Consider the following 25,485-nt stretch of genomic DNA (forward strand, 5'->3'; position numbering starts at 1 on the left):
TTCTGCAGGTTTCGTTTTCTTATACATACATGCTCATGGAATTTTTACTTGTAGGGGTGTTTCCTCGATAATGATTTCGACTTTCACGACGTAAAATTCTTATTTGACCCGTTCAATGATCGAGACAGATGATTGTATTTATATAATAGCAAAATTCCTTCATGAAACGCCATTTAATTGTTCCGTGAAACTCACTTAAACTGTTGTTTAAATATTCCAGAAATAAAGATTCGGTAACGAAATGGATTACACCCTTACATGGAATTCCAGGAAGGGAATACTCTATACATTATTGTGGTAATGTTTGCAGGACCTATGAACCAGCTTTATACAGACAATGTCTCTCAGTATGCATGCAAAAGGTAGTTCTCTCATTCCTTCGACATTTCTTAGTGTGTACGGTAGTTACGACATTCGTCTGCCATTCGGACAATACTGTAGTGTCTGTCGAATAAAATCGTTTAACGACCATTGCGAGTAACCGATGCTGGGCATTATTAAACAGCTCTAATCACTTTCCTGAATTTCATAATAAAGCGCATTCTCTGTTCGCCACTCGCTGAAATATTCATTAATTATTCTACACGTTTCCAAAGGGTTAAAACCTTTTCTCCTTTTTTAATAGAAAATAATGTTCAGCTTGACATTACTAACTCACCTCGACCATATTAACATTACACGCACCAGAACGAAGGGCTCCTAGAATATTTTTTTTTTTTAATTGTTCAACAAACATTTTCAAAGAAATTTTACCGTTACGATCGGAAGATCCAATTTAATTAACCTGGATTGTAAATTATAACGTTGCGTGCTACAAAGTGGCCCATTTCAAGTTCTCAAAAGAGCTTCTAAAATTCGTGCAGATCACGCGTGAAAGATCAAAGACTCTTCCGATCTCTGTAATGGTCCACTTTGTGCGTACACGGAATAGATCTCTAAGGTGCTCAGGTTTTTTTTATTTAAAGTCGTCTCGGAGCTTGGATCGATTGATATTCACGGTTTGAACGCGTTTCAGCTGCTGGGCGAAGAGATGTACAGCACCAGAGAAAGGGATTACCCGAAACGAGGCGGTCGAAACCTGAGAAGCGAGCACTCCAGCAGGTCAGCCAGCCCGGACATGTCCCGAGCCGATAATCTCGGGTACGAGGATAGCCTGGACGTCGCGTTCGAGCACAACAACAAGCTGAGGGACAAGATCCAGCAGCGCATGAGGGAGAGCGAGAGCCTGATAGCCAGCACATTTGGCCAGAAGAGCAGCAACGAGATCGCGGGCGATGAACGTCCCGTCAAAAGCAACGAACAGGACGCTACGAGGAATTCGTACGGTCATCCGCAGGACCAGGGACATCCGTCTGGCGGGAATCTCTCGAACGGTGGCTACAACGACGATCTGCACGTCAGAAGTTTGCAGGAACAGCCCAACGCCGGAAAGATGAACCTGGACTCCTCTGGCTTTAAAAGCAAGATGAACTCAGCGCTGGGTGGTTTGTTGGACAAAGCGTTGTCCAACTTGTTGCATAGCAATGGGAAGCACGATCACAAGTGAGTGATTTACTTTAATCAACGGAATCGACGATCGGTTTCTAGCTAGCTTCGTTCACTGGAGGCCTGAAAATCACGACTTTCAAACGTTTGTTGTTACGAATACCTCCTCCCGTGAAAAATGCAATTTGCACAATGGATCGAACGTCAAGTAACCAGTTTTTCATCTCCACACCTGTTGATTGCACCCTTAATCGGCTCGGTAATTTCTTGTTTTTGTTCAGTCGGTTGATAGAGTGAAACTGTTTCAAAAACTGGTAGACATTGCGTTAAATCTGCGGTTTGTCGATCTCGAGTTCAAGATGGTCGATTCGAATAAAAACTTCTTTAATCTCCAAACTGTAAAATCCTCCACTCTCGGTATATCTGAACTATTTTTAGTTCGCTAGATCGCAAGGTCTCCGGATCTGTGTCACTGGTGCTCCGGGTCTTTGAATTCCGCGGTGCTTCCAAAATTCCGGACCTCGAGTCTGGGGAATGCACGAACTGCGCTCAAGTTTTCGAGCTGGCCAAGCATCCGGACAGAGTCGAATAGTTGGAACAGAAATAACAGTAAATAAGAAGCAAAGCTAACGACCATCGTTGAACGGTTTCCTATTCGTTCGTATTGTGTATTGATCTGAGCCTGTCACTCCACCCACACGCGACAGGGTAACTCCGCGTAACACTGGCGAGAATATACGTTCTGACGTTCGTTATTTGCCCAAACTGCAATCCAGTTACGATGGAAATGCTAGCAGGAGAAACGTTTCTCTCGTATATTACCAGTCTGGCAATATATTTGCAACCTCCGAACGGAAACGCGGGAAAATAAATATGCACCAAATGGCTGTAAATCCATTACTATCTAACACTCGCATTGACACCGAATGCTATTGCGTAGAAGCTTAAACTTCCAAGATTGAATTTTCATTTAGCTATAGTATTCTTCAAAATAGTATTTAAGTAATCGATCAAGGATTAAATCACTTTCCATTTGTCATAGCGTTATGTTTGAATCGAAGAACCACTTCTATCAGTATACACGATAATAATTCTGTCCACAGTGGGTCTACACCGATGAAGGTCTTGGCAGAGCTGGCGTGTGCTCGAGCGCCAACGTCCACGGCTGGGGATCCAGCGTCTCAAGACGACGTCGAGCCGGCGAAGGCCTCTTCCCTGCACAAGGATTCAACTCGTGATCCAAGCCCGATAATCGTTTCCAAAGAGCAACAGAAAAAGATAAAGAACCCCATCAAGGAGCTGTTCGAGAAAAAGAAGGAGATGAACGAGCGTAAGCAGCAAGAGAAGTCGAAGAGCGAGGCGGCACTTCGGGAGCTGAACGTGCACAGGCAGCGTAAGACGAAAAAGACCAAGAAACACCAGGAGTTCCCATTGATTCGTCGCAGCGAGCACGGAGGTTTGGTAGAGAGGAAGAAGCGTCGCGACACTTTCGAACGGAAGGAGGAGTTCGCGTCGAACCGAATAAAAGATGTCTACGACTTCGACGAGGAGGAGAGTCAAATGGAGCCTAATTTGGGCAGCGTGATGTCGTACAGAAGTAGACCAGGTTACGAGGTGAGCTGCCTGAGATCCAAAGAGGTCGACGTCGCGGGCTTGATGACCAAGGCCATCGGTGAGAGTTTGGAGAACGGAAAGACCGGCGAGGCGTTGAGCACCAGACTCGAATCGATGATAGACCGGAAGTTCAAGGAATTGGAGAAATTCGCCCCGAAAACGAAAGGCGCGTTGAAGTCGTTCCAGAGCGAGGAGCAACAGCGACAGATTACCGGGCCGATGGACGACTACATCGAGAGGAAGCAGTCGCGGCCGAAACGACAAATGGAACCGAATCTGAAGCACTCGAAGCTGAAGAAGCGCAGTAAAAATCCGAAGAAGAGGCCGAGGAACGCCTGGTACGAGAACGACAGCTCCGACGAGTACAGAATCGCGGTGAAGACCGAGGGTGTCGGCGTGGGGATCTCCAAGAGCCAGAGAACCTGCTCCAAGGGTAAACAGAACATATTCGCGGAGCTGTACACCTCGTCCGAGAGCGAATTCGACGGCGAGGACGCGGACTACGAGGCGAAGAGGCAGCTGAAAGCGAGCAAATGCACGAAAGAGACCGCGGAGCTGGAAAGCGTCGAGCAGAGCCAGGAACCGGATAGCAAATACTGTTCGGAGAACGACGATCGCGTGGACGACTGGGAGGATCACGATTCGAAGAACGACGTTAATAAAAACGACTGCGACAATAAGAAGTCCGAGTCGGAGATGTCGGATCAGCCTCTGGTCATCGACGAGAGGAAGGACATGGACGATCAGAGGAACACCGACGAAGAAACTGAGAACCAGTACGAAGGGAACTTCTCGTTGGACGATTTGTACAGGGAGGACAGTTCGATCGCCGATACGGATATCGAGGAGCCGACGATCACAGAGTCTCAGAATATAGCGGACGAGTGTAGAGTCCATAGTCCAGTTTTGTCGCAAGAGAGGGACGATGGTAATAAAACCGACTTCATGCAGGACGACGAGTTGATTCCGTTGGAAGAAGCCTTGGATCTTTTGGATCAGGCGGAGAACGATCTGGGAATGAAATACGATGGTATGAACAAGGACGCGAGACCTATGGAGGATATCGACACGGTGGTGACGACAGAATTCATGAGCGAAACGTTCGATCCGATAGAGGAATCGATAGAGAAGTGCCCTAGTCGCGTGGAAGAACAGGAGGAAGAGGAGCAGGACGACGATCTTCTCGCTTTACCAGAAAAGCTGTCGACCAACGAGAAACCGCAGAAGGAGTCTGATAATCTTCCGCTACATGTGTTCCTGAGCAGAAAGGTGCAGGAGTCGAAGAAGAGGAAGGAGCAGCAGTTAAGAAAAATGCAAGAGGAACAGGAAAGGATTTTAATGGATTTTCAACCGACCAGAAGGCAGAGGAAATGCGCCATCGGCAAGCAGGGTCTGCTGGCAGAAATAAGCAGTTCGGACGAGGAAATAAGCCTGAAGGACAGTAGAAAGACCAACGAGAAACCGGACCACGAGAAGCCGCGTAAACAGAAAAGGGAGTCGAAGGAAAAACGAAAAGAGAGGTACATTGAAAAGAAGCACGAACAAATGATAGCCAAGGAACAGAAGGCCATAGAAGAGGAGATCCTGCGGGAGCTCGGGAAGAAGAAAGAGTCTCTTGCACAGAATTCCGTCGACCCGCAGATGGACTACAACGGTATAGAAGAGCCAGAAAACACGGAACTGTTCGATGAGAAAACTGTTCAGGAACAAACGCCGAAGAAGAAACATCAGGCGAAGGAGAAACAGAAGAAACCGAACAAAACGGAGGAAGATGTTTGCGTTAAGAAGAACAACGAAGGTACGAGCGATCTGGAGATCGATTCCAACAAGTCCACGCACCCGGAGACCAACCACGAGACCGAAAACAACCAGGAACCCTCTGTGAAGCAAAAGAAACATTCGAAGTCCCCGACGAAATCGAAAAAGAATCCAAAAGGGGATGCGAAAGTCTCGACCGCGAGTAAGAAGTGTAAAAATCCGATGGTTGACAAGCCAAAGAACCGAACGGACTCGAAGGGATCGAGAGACAAAGAACGCAGATCCTCCAGTGGTAGACGAGATTCCGACGACGAGGAACTGAAGACGACTAAGTCTTGGAACAAGGTCGAGGAAGGTGTTGGAGTGGCGATTGGTCGACGGAAACGTGCTGCTGCTAATCAGTTGTATTATTGGTCCAGTTCGAGCGACGAGGAAGAGATGCTCGAGGTGGTTCCCGCGATCGAGGAGGAGGAAGACGATCGTCAAGAACAACACGGTTGGATCGTCGGTGACTCTCACAAGAGGATGATAACCATGCTTGCCATGGAGAAACAGTTGAAGGAAAAACGACGGAGAAGCGAGGACGAGTTCGAACCCGGAAAAGCGAAAAGCAAAAAGCACAGAAACAGCACCTCTTGATACGTGTTTCATGACTGAAGTGACTAGGAACCGCTGGAGCAGCGTGTCATTACTTAAAACCAGGGAAACATTGCTCGATCATTGGATGATCCAGAAACAACGATGATCGCAATTCTTGGAATGAAACACACCTCAGATTCGCGTCTCGTTACCGAGCTTCTTGACACAGTTTCTTTACTGAAATCAGAAGCCAACGACGCACCTAAAATACGACTGCAATTCTTGATACGTGTTTTACATGGAGGTTTGTTGAAACGGTTGATGAAATAAATGAAAATACCGAGATACGACTGAATTGTCAGTGATCCCCAGAAGAGAGTAGTAACAACACCGGCGAAAGAAAAGAAAAATTGCTCGATAAACGACAAAGGGGCGAAAAGAAAAATGAAACCGATACGATTTTGATACGCATTTCAAGAATATATATGTAGAAACACTCAGAGGAATACATCGTTTTGTTTCTCTTCGCGCGTGCATACCAAGATTACAGTTCAGATAAATAGAACAGACTTTTCTAAACAGGTGTAGCATAACTAGGACTTTTGATACTAGTCTTAGATTCGTGAAGGTGAACGAAGAAATTGAGTTCATCGGAACAGTCGAGTCCGTTGTTAGGTAGCAACAGGAGATCGAATCGTCGACTTTTGTTGAAGAACGACCGACTAAGGAACAGTTCGTAATCGGTTTGTGTCTGTAATGTTCACAATTAGACGGTTAAAAGGAAGTTCGAGACAGTTGAATGAAAGACTATCGTGTAGGCCAGAACAATTTGTTATTTTAATAGATTTCTTCGTTATTCGTTTTCAAGTATACGACATTACGCGATTGCGCGAATTTAGTTCTTTTCTTTTTTTCCATTAAATGTTCTTTAATTCATGGCAGATGATCTTAGCCGTAGAAACAGGACGCTTAAATTTATACAATCGACGCTTATTTGTTCCATCGAACGATTAACAAAATGGGACGTACTGCCAAGGGGAAATTCGAAATATCATTTGTTCGTTGTTGCGAAACGCGTCTGGGGCAATTAGACGCGTGATGTTCATTTTTACGGGGCGAGACCGAGGCAACAGAGTTGCGTAACGAAAATGGCAACCTGTACATAGCAGCTTGGCGTTAACGATAAAAAGCAAGCTCGTATTACGTTAAGGATATAATGATTCCAAGCTCTTATAAATACTATAAATATAATCTAACATTAGACTGAATGTGAGAAATAGCGGAAATTAAAAGAAACAGAAAAAAAAATGTATGAAAAAGAGCACCTTTAGACAATACCTAGGACATTTGTATCGTTTTAGTTAACATAGCGGATCTTCGGGTAACCGATCGGTAAAATTACAAAAAACAAAAACAAGAAAAACAAGAAAAACGGAAGGGAAAACGTGTTGCGATGTATAAAACAGAGAGAACGGACGATAACAGCTGATTTTTGACTCTTGAAGGACGATGTAAAACTAGGGTCCAATCAAGTAGCGCGCTTTTGCCGGCTTTTTTTTGTGATTCGTACATATCGCAAAATTTGACAAACGGAAACTCCGCCGGTTATTTTACGGCCTGGCAATTGCTTTCTTTGCGAGCGTCAGAATCGAAATCTACTTTCGAGGAACTGCTTAGCGCATCATTGACCATTAAATACAAAACCTCTTGTTTCTGTTTGATGTGTTCGAATTCCTAGATCTCATGTCGCGTCATCAATAAGTTTGATGATCGCCGCGTATTTAAGGGTGAAGCTTATGATAAACGCAAGGAGAAAGAAATAGAAACTTTCCTTTCGTACGCCTAGTTGATGCACATAATTCTAAGTACCGTAGATTTTCATATGATATATATATGTATATATATATATGTATATACGGTATATGTATATATATGCATATATAAATATATAAATAAATGAATAAAGGTATATATAAATATGAATATAAATACGAGAGAATAATTGAATGTATAACAGAAATGAATAAAAAAAAAAAACATAGACTTTAATGTAAATGTACTGCCATAATCATATTATATACGAAAGCCTATGCGAATAGTTATTAATATTATTCCTGTAAAGATAAACAACCAGAACAACAGCGACGACATAAAAATGTTTAGCACAAAAAATCTAGGCAACAATCCGATGTACATAGAGCATATTTTCAATGTGTCTGGAAAAGTATGTTTTGTAATATAAGGATTGCAAAGGAAAATAAAATCATTAAAGAATCACTACTGATGGTATATATTATAGAATGAATGGGAAACCTTGCTTGCGAGACTAGCTTCTTTAAGAAGGCAAAATGGTAGAATTTTATACATTATTCTGCGTTGTAACGTGTATGTACAGGGTATGTCAAAGTGTGGTACACGGAAAATAGCTTTGATGTAGCAAATTTAAAGTGAACTTAAATAAATCTGAATTGATCAGAGCCCTCTTCTTGAAAGTAATTATAGTCAACACTAGATAGAAACGAAGATAACTTGTTAATACATACATATATATACTATTAAAATGAAAAAGAAAAATTGATAAAGTTATTTGTTAAAAATCCCTTTTATAATAGTAACATGTTACATTCTATATTCGTGTCGATATGGTGGGTATTTCGGTTATACGAGATTAAATTTTTGTTACATTTATTCCTTACATCGGCGGAAGAAGTAGCAGAAACATGTCGCTGATTTTGAACTTGTTCATTTAAGGGGCATACGTCGCGTTTAATCGTCGGAATAGTAATATTCAAATATTTGAATAGTTCCAGCTTTAATTGTTCCACAGGTAAAATTCAAATTCTAATCTAAAAAGCTATAAAAACACGTACATATTTATCATTTTTACAACTGTAAATAAGATGAATCTTTATTTTAACTGTGACAAATAGGTCTTCTTTAATGCATATTGAAAACGTACTTTCCATTCGTTACATTTCTAAAACTATTAGCGAGGCAATTTTGAATTTGTCACGATTATTTGACTGTACGACTGTCGCAACGTGATTGGTCGAAATCTAGAACTATTCATTCGGTTTGCAAGCACTGGATACTAAATATTTTTACGCATGTGCTTTCATAGTATCCACTATCCAACAGTATATCCCCTTTTACGATTCTCGTGCGCCTTGTTGAAACAGGTCGGAGTACGAAATGATGAATTGTTAATCTAAGCATCACAGTACGATTGATTTTAGAGAAGTTTTACATTCATGATTTAATATACTACATGTATATCGCCAAAAAGAGTATATTTTAATAATCGTTTTTCACATCATACCGCTGAGCAGTATCCCATAAAATGAAACAAATTCTTTGTGGCAAGATAGGGTAAGATCATTTAAGTTTCCAAAGTGGCGAACTTATAAAAAATGGGAAATACAATTTCCGAATTACTTACGATCTATATTAAGTTTCGTGACATACTTGTACTTGCCTGTTTATGTGCCAAGTTTCGCAACTTTTAGGTTATGCTCTCACATCAGAGCGAATCTTTGAAACTGTCAAAATTTCCTTTAATCAAGTATTTAATTGTTCATCCAACTTTATTCTAATGCAGTTAATTACTTGCCCTCTCTTATTTTTTACAAAAAAAAATTATGTAAAACACAAATCTGATTTACATATTTTCATGTGTGAAGTATGAAGTGTTCTCTATTTTCCAGGAACAGCATTCTGCTGATCTCGAAGACGTCCCGATATCCTGTGTCTATTGTCAGTACAAGGAACTTGACATCAGGCAGAATGAACAGAATTTATAGGCCACTATTATCATCACCACATCTACGTTATTTTGGAAAGCCAAACCGCATGTATGCCATGTTAATTGGAAGAGTTTTAAGAGGAGCATTGAAAATTCGGTATCTTATATTGGGAGGTGCAGTTGGTAGTGGAGTAACATTACAAAAGGTAAAAATAATATAATTACAGAAGTCTGATTTAAATAATTTGGTATGTACAGGGTGTTCGGCTACCCCTGGGAAAAATTTTAATGGGAGATTGTAGAGGCCAAAATAAGATTTAAATCAAAGATACTAATTTGTTGATTGAAGCTTCCTTAAAAAGTTATAGAAACATTTCTGGCCACGCTGCATATTTTCAGTAACGAATTTTTTTCTCGAAAATACGTAGGATTTCGGGGGAGCGTCTATTCACCAAGAATGATCGTAATTGACCCCCGCAAACGAAAATAATTTTTCCGTGAATGATTTGAAATTTTTTAATAACTTTTTAACGATGCCTCGATCGACAAATTGATATTCTTGATTTTTGTCTCTAGAATTTCCCATTAAAATCTTGCTTTATTATTCTCTGTTCAGAAATATGAGCAATGGAAAGAAGTTTTACCAGACTTGAGCTGGTTAAATGACTGGTTGCCAGAGGAAAGTGAATGGCAAAATTTTCGTGGAACATTATTATCAGTGAAAAATAGTATAGTAGACAAAATAGAGATTGGTGAGTATCAATACTTGCATAATTATTTAAGTAAATAAATGTGCAAGGTAAAAGAATTATAGATGTAAACAATGGGTAAACACAAACAGATCCAGCTCTAAAGCAGTATGGGGAAATTAAATATAGACAATATAAACAGTGGTTTGATCAAAGACTGAATGATGCTATAAAGGCAGCAGAAATCGACCAGAATGAATCAGGTGTGGGCACTTCCTGTAATGTAATTTTTGTGTTTTTTTGTATTTCTCATTTTGTTTTTTTTTTTTTTTTTTTTTCATTTTTGTATCATTGCATGCTAAAGGTCCACTCATTAACATTATCGCTATGTTGCTACAACTTGTTTAACCCTCCGGTAGACGCGCTCGTGTATACTTTGGACCTTTTTCTATTCCCCATTTGAGGGTTTGTCTATCTATTTGACCCAAAAGTTAAATTTTCATAATATCACCTCCGCATGTACGGAGTACGAAAGAAGGTGCTCGTTTTACGATAAAAAGCGCGCCTGCCGGAGGATTAAGTTAACCAGCTTTTTTTTTTAATCATTTCTTGATTGTTGTCGCAATTTTCCTTTATATTTTTATTGCAACTTTTCCACTACTATATCAATGGTTTAATAGAAGATATATACAATGTAATTTAAATTCTGGTTGCAACAAATCTGTGTAAAATATTTTTAGGCAAAAAAGTTTGACAAAAAATTTAAGAAACTAAATTTCGAAATGGCAAAGTTTTTGCCTAAAATGATAATTCGTTGTTAAATTTGCTCACTGAACTTGTTACTTTTAACTGAAAAATTGCATGCATAAATTCAAATAATCCGAGCCTAGCTCTGGGAGATTTAAAATCGTTGCTAAAATTTTTACTCCGTTAATTATAAGTTTTGGGACAAGTACAGGAAAGATATGTTAGTGCTGCTCGATAGTAAACGATTTAATTCCTAATAAATGTGTACCTTGTTATTATACAGGGTGTTCGGCCACTGCTGGGAAAAATTTTAATGGGAGATTTTAGGGGTCAAAATAAGACGAAAATCAAGAATATCAATTTCTTGACTGAGGCTTCGTTAAAAAGTTATTAACAATTAAATTAAAAAATTTCAAATCGTTCTGGAAAAATTATATTTAATTGCAGGGGTCAGTTACAATCATTTTTGGTGAATACACATACCCCCGAAATCCTACCCCTTTTCTAGAAAAAAATTCGAAAAGGTGTGAAATTTTCCGACGGAAAAAAAATTTCAAATCGTTTTGAAAAAATTATTTTCGTTTGCGGGGGTCAATTACAATCATTTTTGGTGAATAGACATACCCCCGAAATCCTGCGCATTTTCGAGAAAAAAATTCAGAACGGTTGGAACTTTAAACGTTAATAACTTTTTAACGAAGCCTCCATCAACAAATTGATATTCTTGATTTTCGTCGTATTTTGGCCTCTAGAATACCCCATTAAAATTTTTCCCAGGGTTGGCTGAACACCCTGTATAACAGTATGTATTAATCCCATTTAATAAAGTAATATGTTATAGTTATATTTATATCGTTCGATAGAAGTCTGTACGTCTCTGAAATTTCGGAATTTCGCTCTAAACTGATCCTCGTCCTCCCATCCATGCCCCAACAATCAAAATTTGGTAATTTTCGGAAACCCGCATGCCTCTATTGGACAAAGAATAAAAAAAAAAAATGTTTTATGCAACAAATTCCCAAAGTTAATAATAATTAAGTCCAATTCATAGATTGGCAAAACTGATGGAATTAGGATGCATTTAACCATTTTTTACATACACATATATCAGTTTGTTGCATAAAACCATTTTGCTTGTACTTGAAACACAATGCCACTATTTGTCCAGGTATTTGTCTAAAAATATTTTATCATATGGTCTGTTCTGTTCAGGTATATTTCACACGATCTCGGCATTAGTAAACCAACTTTATTCAGGTGTGTAAAAAAAAAACTCAGAATTATCCGAAGTCTGTCCATTCAGCATTTTTTTTTTTTTTTATTATTCATAAATAATTTTAGGATAATTCTAATTCCTGCGATTGACATTAATATTGGTCTTTTATCATTTTGGGCAAACATGTAATTTAAATTCTGAATGGGACAGACCCGTTTATTTTTTTTTTTCATTTTCATTAATTTTAAACCTTATTTTTAACAAAATCACGGTTGCCTCTTAATCATAGTGTTTAATAAAGTTTAAATTTAATGTATTATTATTAGTAATTTATCACAAGTATCGCGTGTTTTATGTTTGATATTAATATTTTGCTGATTTCCACGTACATTGAACCAAACGAGAATTTATATATTGGATAAAATAATTTCTAAATACTAGTTATTCCCTTATCATCTGCTTCAATATTGCACTCGCATATCACTCGCTTGATCAGCAAAATGTTATTGTTATGGATTACCAGCTTTCTTGCTAACTACCCTAACACATTATTGAGATTTAAATATCTTCTGAAACAGAAACAAAGGATCAACTCTTAAACAATTCTGTTGCGTTTGCTCGACCATTAATCGACGATAATGTCGAAGAAGAACGTAAGAAAGCTCGTATGTACATATTAGTGTTCTACAATCAATGCTTTAAAAGTATTTTAAATTTACAATTATACATATCGCAATTATACTTTAAGAAAAGACGCAGGAGGAAGTGCTGGAAATACAATTGAAGTATCAACGTGAACTCGAAAGATTAGAGAGAGAAAACAAAGAATTACGAAAGCAGATGCTCTTACGGGGCAATCAGAAACTAAGCAACAAAAAGATAAAAGTAATTAAACCGCAGTGCACGTTTTTAATGCACCATATAAGATCTGGCATTTTGTTTTACAATCCCGTAATTATAAAATATTTTTTAGAAGTCTTTAATCGACATGTATAGTGATGTTCTAGACGAACTTAGCGATTATGATAGTGCTTATTCCACTGCTGATCATTTACCGAGGGTAGTAGTCGTCGGTGATCAAAGTTCTGGTAAAACATCCGTGCTAGAAATGATTGCTCAGGCGAGGATATTTCCAAGGTAATCAAACACATTATTTAAAAGGTATCTGCAAAACTGCTAATAATTTTACTGTAGAGGTAGTGGCGAAATGATGACAAGAGCTCCAGTTAAGGTCACTCTGAGCGAGGGCCCGTATCATATAGCTCAATTTAAAGACAGTACAAGAGAGTTCGATTTAACGAAGGAGTCGGAATTAGTTGAGCTCAGACGCATAGTCGAGTATCGCATGAAAAATAGCGTGAAAAATGGGAAGACAGTCAGTCAGGATGTAATATCGATGACAGTTAAAGGACCGGGGCTTCAGCGTATGGTTCTGGTTGATCTGCCTGGTATAATTAGTGTAAGAGATCGTTTGAACAAAGTATGTTTAACCCCTTAAGTGTCTGTCACGGGTGAACATGTAATCATTGACCCTTTGTTGGAAAGCAATTAATGCCAATTTCTATTCCGTTTTGAGAACATTTCTTTGAGCTTCCAGGACCCTGAAGTGGTTAAAGAATACATATTTAATTTCAAATTTTTTTGATCCCCATTTCTCGAGACGATGCTTGAAATTTAGAAAACTTTTGCAACAGACAGTTACGGTAGACATGGCCGAAGATACCCGGGATGCGATTCGACAAATGTCTGAGCAATATATGAGCAACCCCAACGCGATTATCCTCTGCATCCAAGATGGATCTGTGGATGCTGAAAGAAGCAACGTGACAGATCTTGTGTCGAAGATGGACCCCTCTGGCAAACGGACGATCTTTGTTTTAACGAAGGTACAACAACATCTAGAGTGGTGTTTCGACGTTTTGAAAATTACAGAAAAGATTTTAGGTTCGAGGTGATTAATTTTACAGTACGTTGACGTTAATAGGTAGATCTAGCGGAGGAAAATTTGGCAAGTCCCGACCGACTTCGTAAAATTCTGTCTGGTAAATTGTTCCCTATGAAAGCGTTAGGTTATTTCGCTGTCGTCACTGGTCGCGGTAAGAAAGATGACAGCATAGAAACGATCAGAACTTACGAGGAAAAGTTCTTTAGGAATTCGAAGCTCTTCAAGTATGTATTCGTGCACAGGCACGTAAACATATAGGGTGTAGTACAGGGGAGCATACGTTTGTATGGAAATCTGTAGAACACCCTGCTAATTGAAACTGACCATTTTCATGACTCTTGAACAGGGATGGTTTAGCGATGTCTAGCCAGGTTACTACGAAAAATCTTAGTCTCGCGGTTGCGGAGTGTTTTTGGAAAATGGTCCGCGAGACTGTCGAACAACAGGCAGACGCATTTAAAGCAACTAGGTTCAATCTTGAAACAGAATGGAAAAATAATTTCCCAAGGTAAACGGTTCAACCGTAAAACACATCGACAAAAGTTTCTCGAGCGAGTTCACGTTGAAGTCAAGTAAAATTGAAATTTTTTTTATGATTTTACAGACAACACTATACACGGTGTTCGGTTATTCCTGGGAAAAATTTTAACGGGAGATTCTAGGGGCCAAAATAAGACGAAAATCAAGAATACCAATTTGTTGATGGAGGCTTCGTTAAAAAGTTGTTAACGTTTAAAGTTCCGCCTGTAAAAACTGTAAGGAGTTTCTCAAGCTGAGTGAGAACCACTGTCATGCGCACGCAGCTGTGCGCGGGTCGCCGTTCTACAAGCGGAACTTTAAACGTTAATAACTTTTTAACGAAGCCTCGATCAATAAATTGGTATTCTTGATTTTCGTCTTATTTTGGCCCCCAGAATCTTCCATTAAAATTTTTCTCAGGGTCGAACACCCAGTATATCGATTTTCTAGCTATGCAAATTTTAAAACCTTACGTAATTGACAAAAGCATGTGTACGTTTTGGTAAACTTGGATATTATCTAAATAAAATAAGATATCCTGTTTTACGTAGGTTGAGGGAATTGGATAAAGACGAACTTTTTGAGAAAGCCCGGGGAGAGATACTGGACGAAATTGTGAACTTGTCCCAAGTTTCACCACGACATTGGGAAGAGAAATTGTTAGTCAAAATTTGGGACAAAGTTAGCATGCATGTGTTCGAGAACATCTACTTGCCCGCTGCTCAAAGTGGAGACCCTGGTACACGAATTATACAATAACGGCGCGATGCACTTTACTAATTCACACTTATACTAATAAACACTTTTCTAATTCAGGTACGTTCAACACAACTGTCGATATAAAACTTCGACAATGGGCGGAACAACAATTGCCAGCTCAGAGCGTTGAGAGCGGTTGGGAATCTTTGCAGCAAGAGTTTCTTCATTTTATTAGCCAAGCGCGATTGAGCGCCGACCACGACGACATTTTTGACAATTTAAAAAACGCGGTCATTAACGAGGCGATGGGTCGACATACTTGGGAAGAAAAAGTAAATTTACCGAGCAGTTTGCGTCTTGCTATTCCCGTTGGATTAAGTAACTGACCATAAAAACATGAATATTCTTAGGCATCTGAAATGTTACGCGTTATTCAACTGAACACTTTGGAAGACAGAAGCGTGAACGACAAACGGGACTGGGATCAGGCAGTGCGTTTCTTGGAAAACTCTGTCAAGGAGAAACTGAATAGTACGGAGAAAATTTTGTACGAAATGTTGGGACCTGGCAGGACGGAGCAATGGATGTACTGGCGAAGGAAAAACGAAGAGCAACAGAATCGTACAGCGGTGAAAAATGAATTGGATAAAATTCTGCATTCGGATAAAGTAAGAGGCGAGAGTGAGAACTTGTGATTATTTACTGTTTCGGTTGAGGTTTGAAATTAGAAGAGTATCGATATATCTTTTTTCTGTGGACAGAAACACGATCCCGTTCTATCGCAGGACGAGCTCACGACAATTAAAAAAAACTTGCAACAAAATGGTCTGGAGGTCGACAGTGAATTTGTTCGTGAAACGTGGCATCATATTTACAGGAAATTCTTTCTACAACAAACTTTGGCCAGGGCGTACGATTGTAAAAAAGGATTTTATTTGTACCACACGGGGCACGAAAATGAAGTATGCAAAATTAGAATTGCTAAAAATGAAATTCATTGGTCTGTTTGGTTCCGATATTTTGTGAATAATTTTTTAATATTGACGCAGATGGAATGTAACGATGTCGTGCTGTTTTGGAGGATTCAACAAATGTTGAAAGTCACCGCTAACGCCCTTCGACAACAAATCATGAATCGCGAAGCTCGTAGATTAGATAAAGAAATTAAAGAGGTATTGGAAGATTACAGCCAAGACGCCAAAATCAAGTATAAGTTACTAACGGGAAGACGAGTTACGTTGGCAGAGGAACTTAGTAAGTTTTTTCACTTGATAATAAAATTTGCCTGTTTTTAAAATAATCTCCTATAACAGAATGTTAAGCTTTCGTCTAACGGGACAGACATCTACCTTGAATCGATTCGTAATTCGATACAGAAATCGAGATATTTGACCAAATAATCGACTTCAATTTTTAGCTTTGTTTAGCTTTGTTTAGGTTTAAAATACTTCCAATACAAGCATGGTTTAAGTCGATTATTTGGTTATTGTCACGCTAATTTTGTGTTCCAGAACGTGTTAGGCAGATCCAGGAGAAGCTTGAAGAATTTATTCAAGCGCTAAACAAAGAGAAATGAAGAGAATAAACTAAGAATATTGTGGATAGTTCAAACCTGTGGTGCGTGACATGTGATAAATAATACAGAGTGATTCTCTTACTAGAGATCCGGAAAGCGGTAGCCGCAATTCGCCCGGTGGTAACATTGCCGTGACATTAAAACCTGATGTCGATATAATGTTAAAATCGAGAGAATTGCGATTACCGTTCTTGGTGCATCCAGCGAGATAATCATCTTGTATGATAGCCCTGGTGGCTAATGCGCGAATGTTTACATATTAATTTACATTTCTCATCATCAAACGACGGGACAGATTATTACTAGTCATCAATTTCTAGAGACACTATACAATTAAAAAAAAACACAGTTCCGACGTACGAATTCATTGTTCGGTTTTAACAATGAAATTACCGTTGAATACGTATAATGATCGTGCAGCGTCTATGATTTACGATTTACGCATTTGGCAACACGTTTTTCTGCTCAGTCGTTAACCATGCAAAAGCAAATAGCATAAAAATTTCAGACATCGCTTCATATACTCATCGAATAATGCACATGTTTGATAACATGATGACTGTAGATGTAAAATAAAAAAAATGTATTTAATTTATGTACACATTTAATATAAATAGTCATCGTATTGTATATACGTCCATGTATACAGAACGAATGGGATAAACAAACGCTGTATGCATAGGAGAAATGATTAAAATAAAGGAATATACACACATAGCGAGTGTTTTCGACACTTTTTAGATGTAAAATGCGTACTGAAAATTTCTTAAAGTAGTTTTTAATAAAAGTAAAATACGTTATAAGGATGAAGTATTTGTATTAAAAACGTAATAAATAAAAGCAATTTTCCTAATTTGGCAAATAAATTAAATGCAAACGTATAGTGAAAGAGAAGTATTCGTACAGTAAGGACGTGGTAATAAAAAAAAAACTGTATATTGGATTGTAGATATTGCATGCCAACTGTAACATCATAATTCCTCAAAGATAAATCATTCTAGCACCTGTTCCATATATCAGTCTTGAATGCCCAGATACTTACCCCTTTATTATACAATTATATATATTTAAATATAATTATTAATATAGAAATTTTAGAATTTTTTATTTCTACGTGTTTTCTGTACGAACACTTTTGTCCTTGACTGTAGATTAAAAAACGCGACGAGTATTGTTCGATAGACGTAATTTTATGTATGTAGACGGTGTTGTTTTGAAACTTTTTTTTATTGTATAATCTTTTCTCATCCAGGAAGTTTGTCATTGACACTTAACAGAATCGCTTGTTAAGTACTTACGAAATTGAGATATCTTTTTGTACAAAAGTGGTAGAGATTATTAAAATACGCAATCTATGCCTAAGATCCTTCTCGTGGTACCGTGAAGTTTTAAAACGTATTTTGATGAAATTTATTCCTATTTATAAATTCATATTAATAAATAACTAATGGTTCCCAATATGTTACAAAGTTATAACCAACATTGTAGGAACATATTAAAAATATTGTTCTTTTCTTTGAAGTTTAATTGACGATGTAAATGACTATGTCAGCCAGAAAAGCTAGTGTCTCTGATCCGTTAGTAAATTCTGAAGATACTAACTCAGACGTAAAATATACCCTCTTTTTGGTCCGAACGTCTGATAAAATATTTGATGTTCGTACGCGTTCGCGTGAATTCGCAATTTCTTCTAAAATTGGTAAACTTTCATTGACCAAATAAAAAGAATTTTTGTCAAAACTATCATTCTAAAAATATACAAAATAAAATGTTTCCACTAGATGTCTTTCTATGATAATAAACACCACTTATGCACGAGAAACAGGTCGATATGATGTAAACTTATGTGTAGCGTGAATTAACGCATCAACGACACAGGACGAAAATTTTAATTTTAAGTTCACCCATTGTTTGACAATACCAGCTCAATTTTCGCTGATCGTCGGTGCATTAAAATCGTACGTATTTAAATATTCCTTCCTTCGTATATAATTTGATATCCGTCGTAGCTAATATAAAATTAAACAATGATGTACATTTGGCAGGAATGTTCAATTTCTTTTCCCTCGTTATTTACGGTATATTCGATGTTTCGAGAGTCGGGCAAAATTCCCATCGATCAAGAAGTCGTACAAGACGTATTAGGTAACAAACACAACATCCAGACGATCGTTGCAAACGACATGCAAATTTCTTCGAATCTTTATACAAACAGAAATTTATCATGGAAGCAACGCCCAACTCTGCCCAGCGTGAATAGAGAGAAGTGTGTTGTGCACTTCTGGGGTTGATAAATCAACAATAAATAGCGCAACACGTTTATAAATATGACTGTACCGATATATTGTTCTAAGTATAAACATTATTATATACAATTATTTGGTAGTACATCATTGGTAACTCGAGAGGCGATAGTTTGGCCGCAAATCAAGAGGAAAGAAAGCGTTCTCGTAAAATGGACGTGATGTGTTAGATCTTTAATTCGTATCGGATGTCGCGCGTGTCGTTAGAAACGGTAGAATGAGAATTTGTACAGTACAGGGAAAACGCTCGTTGCAAAACTATACTTCTCTGCTTAAACGTATAATCCTAGCAATACAACAGATTAATATCGGATAAATTGTCCCAGACAAAATGGCCTTGTTCAATGCTCTTAATTTAGACTTATTTATTGATGAGTTACGTTTTTACCACGTTGCTGGAATCCTGCATATCTGGAATAAGATCGACGGTACCGGGCATCCCGTCAGCTTCGCCTGTATTGTAACCGGAAAAGGAACACGCGGGCGCGCTTCTGGCCGTGATCACCGTCGCCTCGGGGAGCAGAGACGTACGTTCCGTCGCGCTCCCCCAAGCTTGCTGATAAGCACTACGACCACGTATCCTGCGACTCAACGACGATCCTACTACGCCTAGATGCTCTTTGATATCATTGTGTACGTCAGAGACATCCCACATGGCTCTGCGAATCAGGCGGTAGAAGTACTTTGTGAATACATCATTCGATCAATGAGTAAATTATTCGAGGAAATATAATTCGTTTAGTAAAAAGTGAGACGATAATCGAGAACAACGAAATAATGTTTCAGGTTTTTTGTGTGTCAAATGTACTTCCACTACTGCCGGCGGGCAGAGTTGACTGACTCACGGCGATGGTAGGGCTGCAGCCATATAGGAGAATCCACTTACCTCGTAGACCGACGTGATTAACTTACACAAAGGGTGGCGAACTTCTCCGAGAGTTACGAGTCCCACTATCACCGATTCTCCCACCATCAGACTGCGCGTCACGTTTCGTCTCGAGGCTCTGCGCAATAGGTAGAGGGAGGGGGGGCCTTCTGCACTTGAGCGGAACAGAAAGATATAGATGGAGCCACAACTGACTCGCTTGTCGCCAGTTCGCCAGTTCGCCACCCCTGATTTATGGCGTACGGTGATACTGTTCTCCAAAATTATACAAAAATCCTAAGATGAACTATTGTAAACCACTAAACCCATCCACTTGCTAATGTCCAGAAGAGCTTAATCAAAATTCGCTCCATGGAATTTTCAAGCAGATAGGGGTGAATGTCTTTTTGCAGCCACACTCATCGCGATTAGTTTAGTCGGGTCAACCGGCGTCCACGCGCCGGCAATAGCACAAGGCCCTCAATTCTACGCTTTCCACGCGTGCAGGAAAATTTTACGAAAATAAAATATTGATCACCTTTTTCGAAATATAAAAAGAACATCGACAGAAAGACGGAATCTTTAACTATTTTCGATTACCTGAATGCGTCCCACCATGCTTGTCCTTGAGCTAGATTTACAAAAGGTTTGTAAGTAAAACTATAATGATGAGCCACCGCCGCTAGAAACATCTCGATACATATTAGGAAATCCTGCAGCTTCGATGATATATTTCTGATATCATCCACGTTCCTCGTATTAAAGATACTTGATATGACATCGAAGTACACCAACAACGCGATCATTACTCCTTGACTGTAAAATAAAGAAACGATGTTAGGCACGTGTCATATGCATGAACTGATGGAATACGGTCGCGGAAACTTACAAGAAGGAGAAGAACACGACCGCTTTGATGCACAGAAACTTGCCAATTGGTTTCATTGGTTTTAAAGCCTCTGCGTTGGCACGATAGAAAAGCACCAAACAATACATGGCGACGAATTGCGATAAGTTATTCACTGCGATCATGTATGGAAAAGCGACGTCTGTTCTGAATTCACCTTCCCCGTATACACCATTGAGCTCGCAAATACTGGAAAAATATTTGAATATACTTCTGTTGCCGCGCCAAGTCTTAAAAATTTCCTGCACAACACTTACAATGATATTAAAGTTGATATAGGCCTAACAGCAGTATATTGCAATATCCCATGTTTGCACATATGTACAAATTCCCTTCCCATCTCCCAGTCAGGCAAACAACACAACGGGAACATGTGATGTACCTGAGGAGACATTTCAAGTCTATGTTCCAACTGACGATCCGCATCCAAGTAGGCCAATAAATACATCATAAAATTATATATTACATAGGCTTCGTAGCACTCTCTCAAACTGTCCACGTATATACTGCCCTCGGGGTAAACGAGCCCAAGCCACTGTACAAGTACAAACGGCATTATCAACAAAACGAAAAAAATTTATCATTATAAAGGAACTTAGAGGTGTACACCTACAGCATTCACTGCATAAATTGGTACCATCCATAATATCCTAAAATAAACAGTAAAATTAAATTAATCATAATCGATCAACTTTAAACTTGATATTCTTATGTCTACTCTTTTTTAGTCATTCAAGTTGTAAAACTGATTATACAGGGTGCTCGGCCACCCCTGAGAAAAATTTTAATGGGGGATTCTGGAGGCCAAAATACGACGAAAATCAAGAATACCAATTTGTTGATGGAGGCTTCGTTAAAAAGTTATTAACGTTTAAAGTTCCACCCGTACTGAATTTTTTTCTCGAAAATGCGCAGGATTTCTGGGGTATGTCTATTCACCAAAAATGATTGTAATTGACTCCTGCAACCGAAAATAATTTTTCCAAAACGATTTGGAATTTTTTTCCCCCGTCGAAATATTTCACTCCTCGAATTTTTTTCTAGAAAATGCGCAGGATTTCGGGGATATGTCTATTCACCAAAAATGATTGTAATTGACCACCGCAACCGAAAATAATTTTTCCAAAACGATTTGGAATTTTTTTCCCCCGTCGAAATATTTCACTCCTCGAATTTTTTTCTAGAAAGTGGGTAGGATTTTTGGGGTATGTCTATTCACCAAAAATGATTGTAATTGACCCCCGCAACCGAAAATAATTTTTCCAGAACGATTTGAAATTTTTAAATTTAATTGTTAATAACTTTTTAACGAAGCCTCCATCGACAAATTGATATTCTTGATTTTCGTCTTATTTTAGCCTCTAGAATCCCCCATTAAAATTTTTCCCAAGAGTGGCTGAACATCCTGCATAAATACATATACAATTATTACTTTCATACGGTAGTTCAGCAAGAAACTTTCATCTTTATGTAATATTCACTTATAACTACAGGGAAATCTCAATTTACTTTCTGAATAAAATAAATATATGATTTTGTTTACTGTTGGTACTCTCAATATAACGAAATTTTTAGTTTTCAATATAAAATATATAATTTGTTATTAAACGGACCTTTGATTTTTTATAGATACTATTTTCTGAACATTAGGATTTTAGAAACACCTGCTCCTCTAATTAGCCCGCTAAATCGAGATTTAACTGTATTACTATTTCGTGGAACGTTGCGTAGTTGTAGAATACCCGGTACATAAAAATTAGATCGATAGCTACGCGTGCATGAGCAACGGTTTAGAAAATTGCATAACAATATGTTGGAATCACTTAAAGGTGTTGTACGTGCACTACGATTTTAACATTTAGTAATTTTAAAAATTGTAAAAAATTAGAATAAAACTCGACCGTGTCTCGGTTTTTACTGTAAATATGTACTACACAAACATTGCATTCACAATCTTAAATTTTATGTACATATTTTAGTCACAAAAAATACATTTAACAATATACATAAATGTTTAAACTATAAGCGAAATATTTAGTTCTACATCAGTTTTGCAGAAAAATGGCCTTTATGATATAGTCCCCATTTAAATTTCTTCCTTTCTATTTAAACTATGATTAAAAATAGACAGATTTTAGTTTCCCTTTGCAGCAGAAAGTCTTTTTATACAGTGAATGATGATAACGTTAATAATGAACAAACGTAAAATCTCCCTCTACACGTGTAGTATTCTGTAATTGATGAAATTTAAGATTCATAAACTTTGTAAACAGTGGTGTTATTCATTTATAGTCTTTAGCTATGTCTCTAGCCCTTGACCTTTACTGTGTCAAAAGTCAATCAATACAGTTCTACGATCTTGTGTGCCTAAATTTTATAGGGGCTGTCCCGTTTTTCGAGAAAAAAAATTTGTAATATTTCTTATTTAATATTCTATTACAATTCGAAGTTGCAGCATGCAGACTTATAATGTAAAGATTTGCATAATACTATTCAGATGAAAATTACATAATATTACAAATAAATCTATGTATATCTACTCTTTCTCCAAATTTTATAAATTTTTGAAAAAACGTAACATTTACAGAACAACATGGTATCGTTTAATATCAAAATTTTATACTTTACTTAATCAAATCTCATTTATTTAAATTGCTACTATTATCATAATTTTTATTTACAATTTTTAGAATAAATTTCTACATTTTGTTTTAAGCATCAAATTAAAGTACAATCCTTTATGCTTAAGTAACAACCCAACTACCTTTATAATATATGTGCTTATCAGGTATATAGTACTATGTATCAAGTAATCAGACTTTGATTGATCAGATTGATTAATTCAAATTTTCTTATATAATTGAAGAACTTGCTGCAAAAAAGAGATAGCTCTACCTTTTATAATCTACAGAGATTATTTAGACTGTACCCCGATAGATATACTTTTATAAGCATTGTAGATATGTAGATATTTATTTTATGATATATCATGTATGATGTTTATTTGTTGTTATCTACCTGCAAAGATTTTAAGGAAGCAAAGTTATGGTACAAGTATTACATACGATTAAAGGAAAAGAATTAATATATCAGGAACATTACTTCTCAAAAATTTTTCTTCAATTCAATTCTACACATATTATTATCAATTGGTTTACTTTATTAGTTATTCTGTCTGCCATAGGTATATAGATTTGTGAACTAAAAATCTTTACTACTTTTAAATTGTATTAAATATTGTAAGTGTAAAACTAGAGCCACTCCAATTTTGCTATGGGTACTTCAAACACAGCAGTAAGACTATAGTCATACACTAATATCAGCTATTGCTTGTAATATCGTATGAAGTAAAAAGATTTAAATTTATCTCTTTGACTTTTTTAAATCAGGTCATTTAGCATTGTTTATCTATGATTTTCTAATATTTTATTCTCTTCATAATACCCTATTCGCTCAAGCCAATGTTTCTCAAATTTCAATTTTCCTCAAACCCTCTGGAAAAAGGAAAATTTTTAATGGATTTCTAGAGCAGAATTAAATTCTTATTCTTTCAACATAATTTAAAACATAATTATACCCCATAGAGACCCCAGATTAGACTACCTTAATAAGAATGAAATCTTTGTCTTTTATAATATTATATTTCAATCTTTCTTCAGAGAACTCCTAAAACTTTAGCAATGTGTTTGCAGACCACGATTTAAGAAATATTAGCTTAAGCTATTTTAGACTGTACTTCTAAAATAAACCCAACAAATAGTCACCGACTTACCTTATTATATACTTCTGCAGCCTGGGTTGCGTGTAATATATCATATGTTGTACAATTTCATAGAAAGCAATGGGCAATGCCAGCAACACAAATGCACCACCAACGAGCGCTCCTTGATCTTGTTGTTCAAAACCATTTTTAATGGAATTTGCTATTAAAATAGGCACCACGATTATAATAAGGAGCGCGTATAGACACGTTAGAACTGGTAAAATCCATAGCCGCCAACGGCGACAAACAGATGCCATCACTTTAATAGATTTAAAAAGAAAAAAGATATCACATTATTTTCCAGTCAGTCCGCTGGAACTTCTGCAAATAGAAACGACACTTTGTTACGGAGTAATTTAAAAATTCGCATTTCGCGTGGATAAAATGTCTCTTTAGGTTATGACGAACCTAGCTAACGTTCCTCGACTCGGAGGACAAATTGACGGGTTTAAACAACGCTTCCATCGAAGACGAAAAAATTGAAACAATCGTTCACTCGACGAGCACGTTTCACAACGTTCGACGCAGCAATATCATCGATAGCGTAAATAATAAATGGCGTAACGAGGTATAAAAAAATCTCATAACAATATTGTCGGACACGATGAATCAACGACTGATCAGCTGACGGTGACAGTACAAAGGGGGGAAACTTCCTTTTAACCCCCTCGTCATCAATTATGCGATCCGATAGTCGCGCTGTTATTAAATTTAATTTGTTCGGATCCCTTGAAATTTGTTAGAAACGTTAAAGTGCTTCTTTTAGTTTCTGATGTTCGATGTAAATAAAGTAAGTTTCAGTTGGATGTAAAGTGATCTTTTTACTATATGCTACTTGAAAAAGAGTACTTTAGTCTATTTTGATTAGCAGGCTACTGGAAAATGCCATTCAAGTAACAAACTTTCTGCGATAGTGCAGAACTGCATCAATATGCTGTAGATGCTGTTTAAACATTTTGCAATATTCGCGTGTCGAACAGCATTGAACTCTGTTTCCGGAAGTATTCTTTGTCTTTTGACAGGCGAATCCAACACGCGCAAAGAACGAACCTCTTGTGATCATTCGAATTGTAAAGTT

General features: G+C 37.6%; 3 protein-coding genes across 8 annotated transcripts in view; 2 read left to right on the top strand and 1 right to left on the bottom strand.

Annotated features, from left to right (window-relative positions):
* LOC122400280 overlaps window positions 1-7,891 on the top strand; it is a 249,626-nt gene extending 241,735 nt beyond the window's left edge. For both annotated transcript variants that reach the window (XM_043401650.1, XM_043401649.1), the window contains exons 7-8: window positions 1,016-1,542; window positions 2,589-7,891. In XM_043401650.1, coding sequence (XP_043257585.1) covers window positions 1,016-1,542; window positions 2,589-5,496 — 3,435 coding nt within the window. In that variant the 3' untranslated portion in view covers window positions 5,497-7,891. The remainder of the gene's footprint in view (window positions 1-1,015; window positions 1,543-2,588) is intronic.
* Window positions 7,892-8,571: 680 nt separating this feature from the next.
* On the top strand, window positions 8,572-17,283 carry LOC122400281 (dynamin-like 120 kDa protein, mitochondrial). 5 transcript variants are annotated; one of them, XM_043401652.1, is made up of 19 exons: window positions 8,572-8,656; window positions 8,766-8,805; window positions 9,141-9,384; window positions 9,795-9,930; window positions 10,020-10,130; window positions 11,827-11,871; window positions 12,409-12,495; window positions 12,579-12,715; window positions 12,804-12,967; window positions 13,025-13,289; window positions 13,525-13,716; window positions 13,815-13,999; window positions 14,122-14,283; window positions 14,846-15,033; window positions 15,111-15,325; window positions 15,404-15,661; window positions 15,755-15,955; window positions 16,043-16,247; window positions 16,505-17,283. In XM_043401652.1, exons 2-19 carry the CDS (start codon window positions 8,777-8,779, stop codon window positions 16,567-16,569), a joined length of 2,889 nt encoding a protein of 962 aa, XP_043257587.1. In that variant the 5' UTR covers window positions 8,572-8,656; window positions 8,766-8,776; the 3' UTR covers window positions 16,570-17,283. The 5 variants fall into 5 exon arrangements, with proteins under 5 accessions (XP_043257587.1, XP_043257586.1, XP_043257589.1 ...); XM_043401651.1 differs by having other exon boundaries at window positions 8,580-8,805; XM_043401654.1 differs by lacking the exon at window positions 12,409-12,495 and having other exon boundaries at window positions 8,580-8,805.
* A 408-nt stretch (window positions 17,284-17,691) lies between these two features.
* LOC122400285 (transmembrane protein 184C) lies at window positions 17,692-25,020 on the bottom strand. The gene is made up of 7 exons (XM_043401663.1): window positions 24,816-25,020; window positions 24,417-24,728; window positions 21,258-21,294; window positions 20,902-21,179; window positions 20,627-20,833; window positions 20,338-20,553; window positions 17,692-19,531 (listed from the first exon to the last, which is right to left on the bottom strand). Exons 2-7 carry the CDS (start codon window positions 24,662-24,664, stop codon window positions 19,249-19,251), a joined length of 1,269 nt encoding a protein of 422 aa, XP_043257598.1. The 5' UTR covers window positions 24,665-24,728; window positions 24,816-25,020; the 3' UTR covers window positions 17,692-19,248.
* Between the last annotated feature and the right edge of the window lie 465 nt (window positions 25,021-25,485).

Source organism: Colletes gigas, unplaced genomic scaffold (assembly GCF_013123115.1).
Source record: "Colletes gigas isolate AHSC1104 unplaced genomic scaffold, ASM1312311v1 Colletes_gigas_Sc00016, whole genome shotgun sequence".
In the NCBI taxonomy this organism is placed as follows: Eukaryota; Metazoa; Arthropoda; class Insecta; order Hymenoptera; family Colletidae; genus Colletes; species Colletes gigas.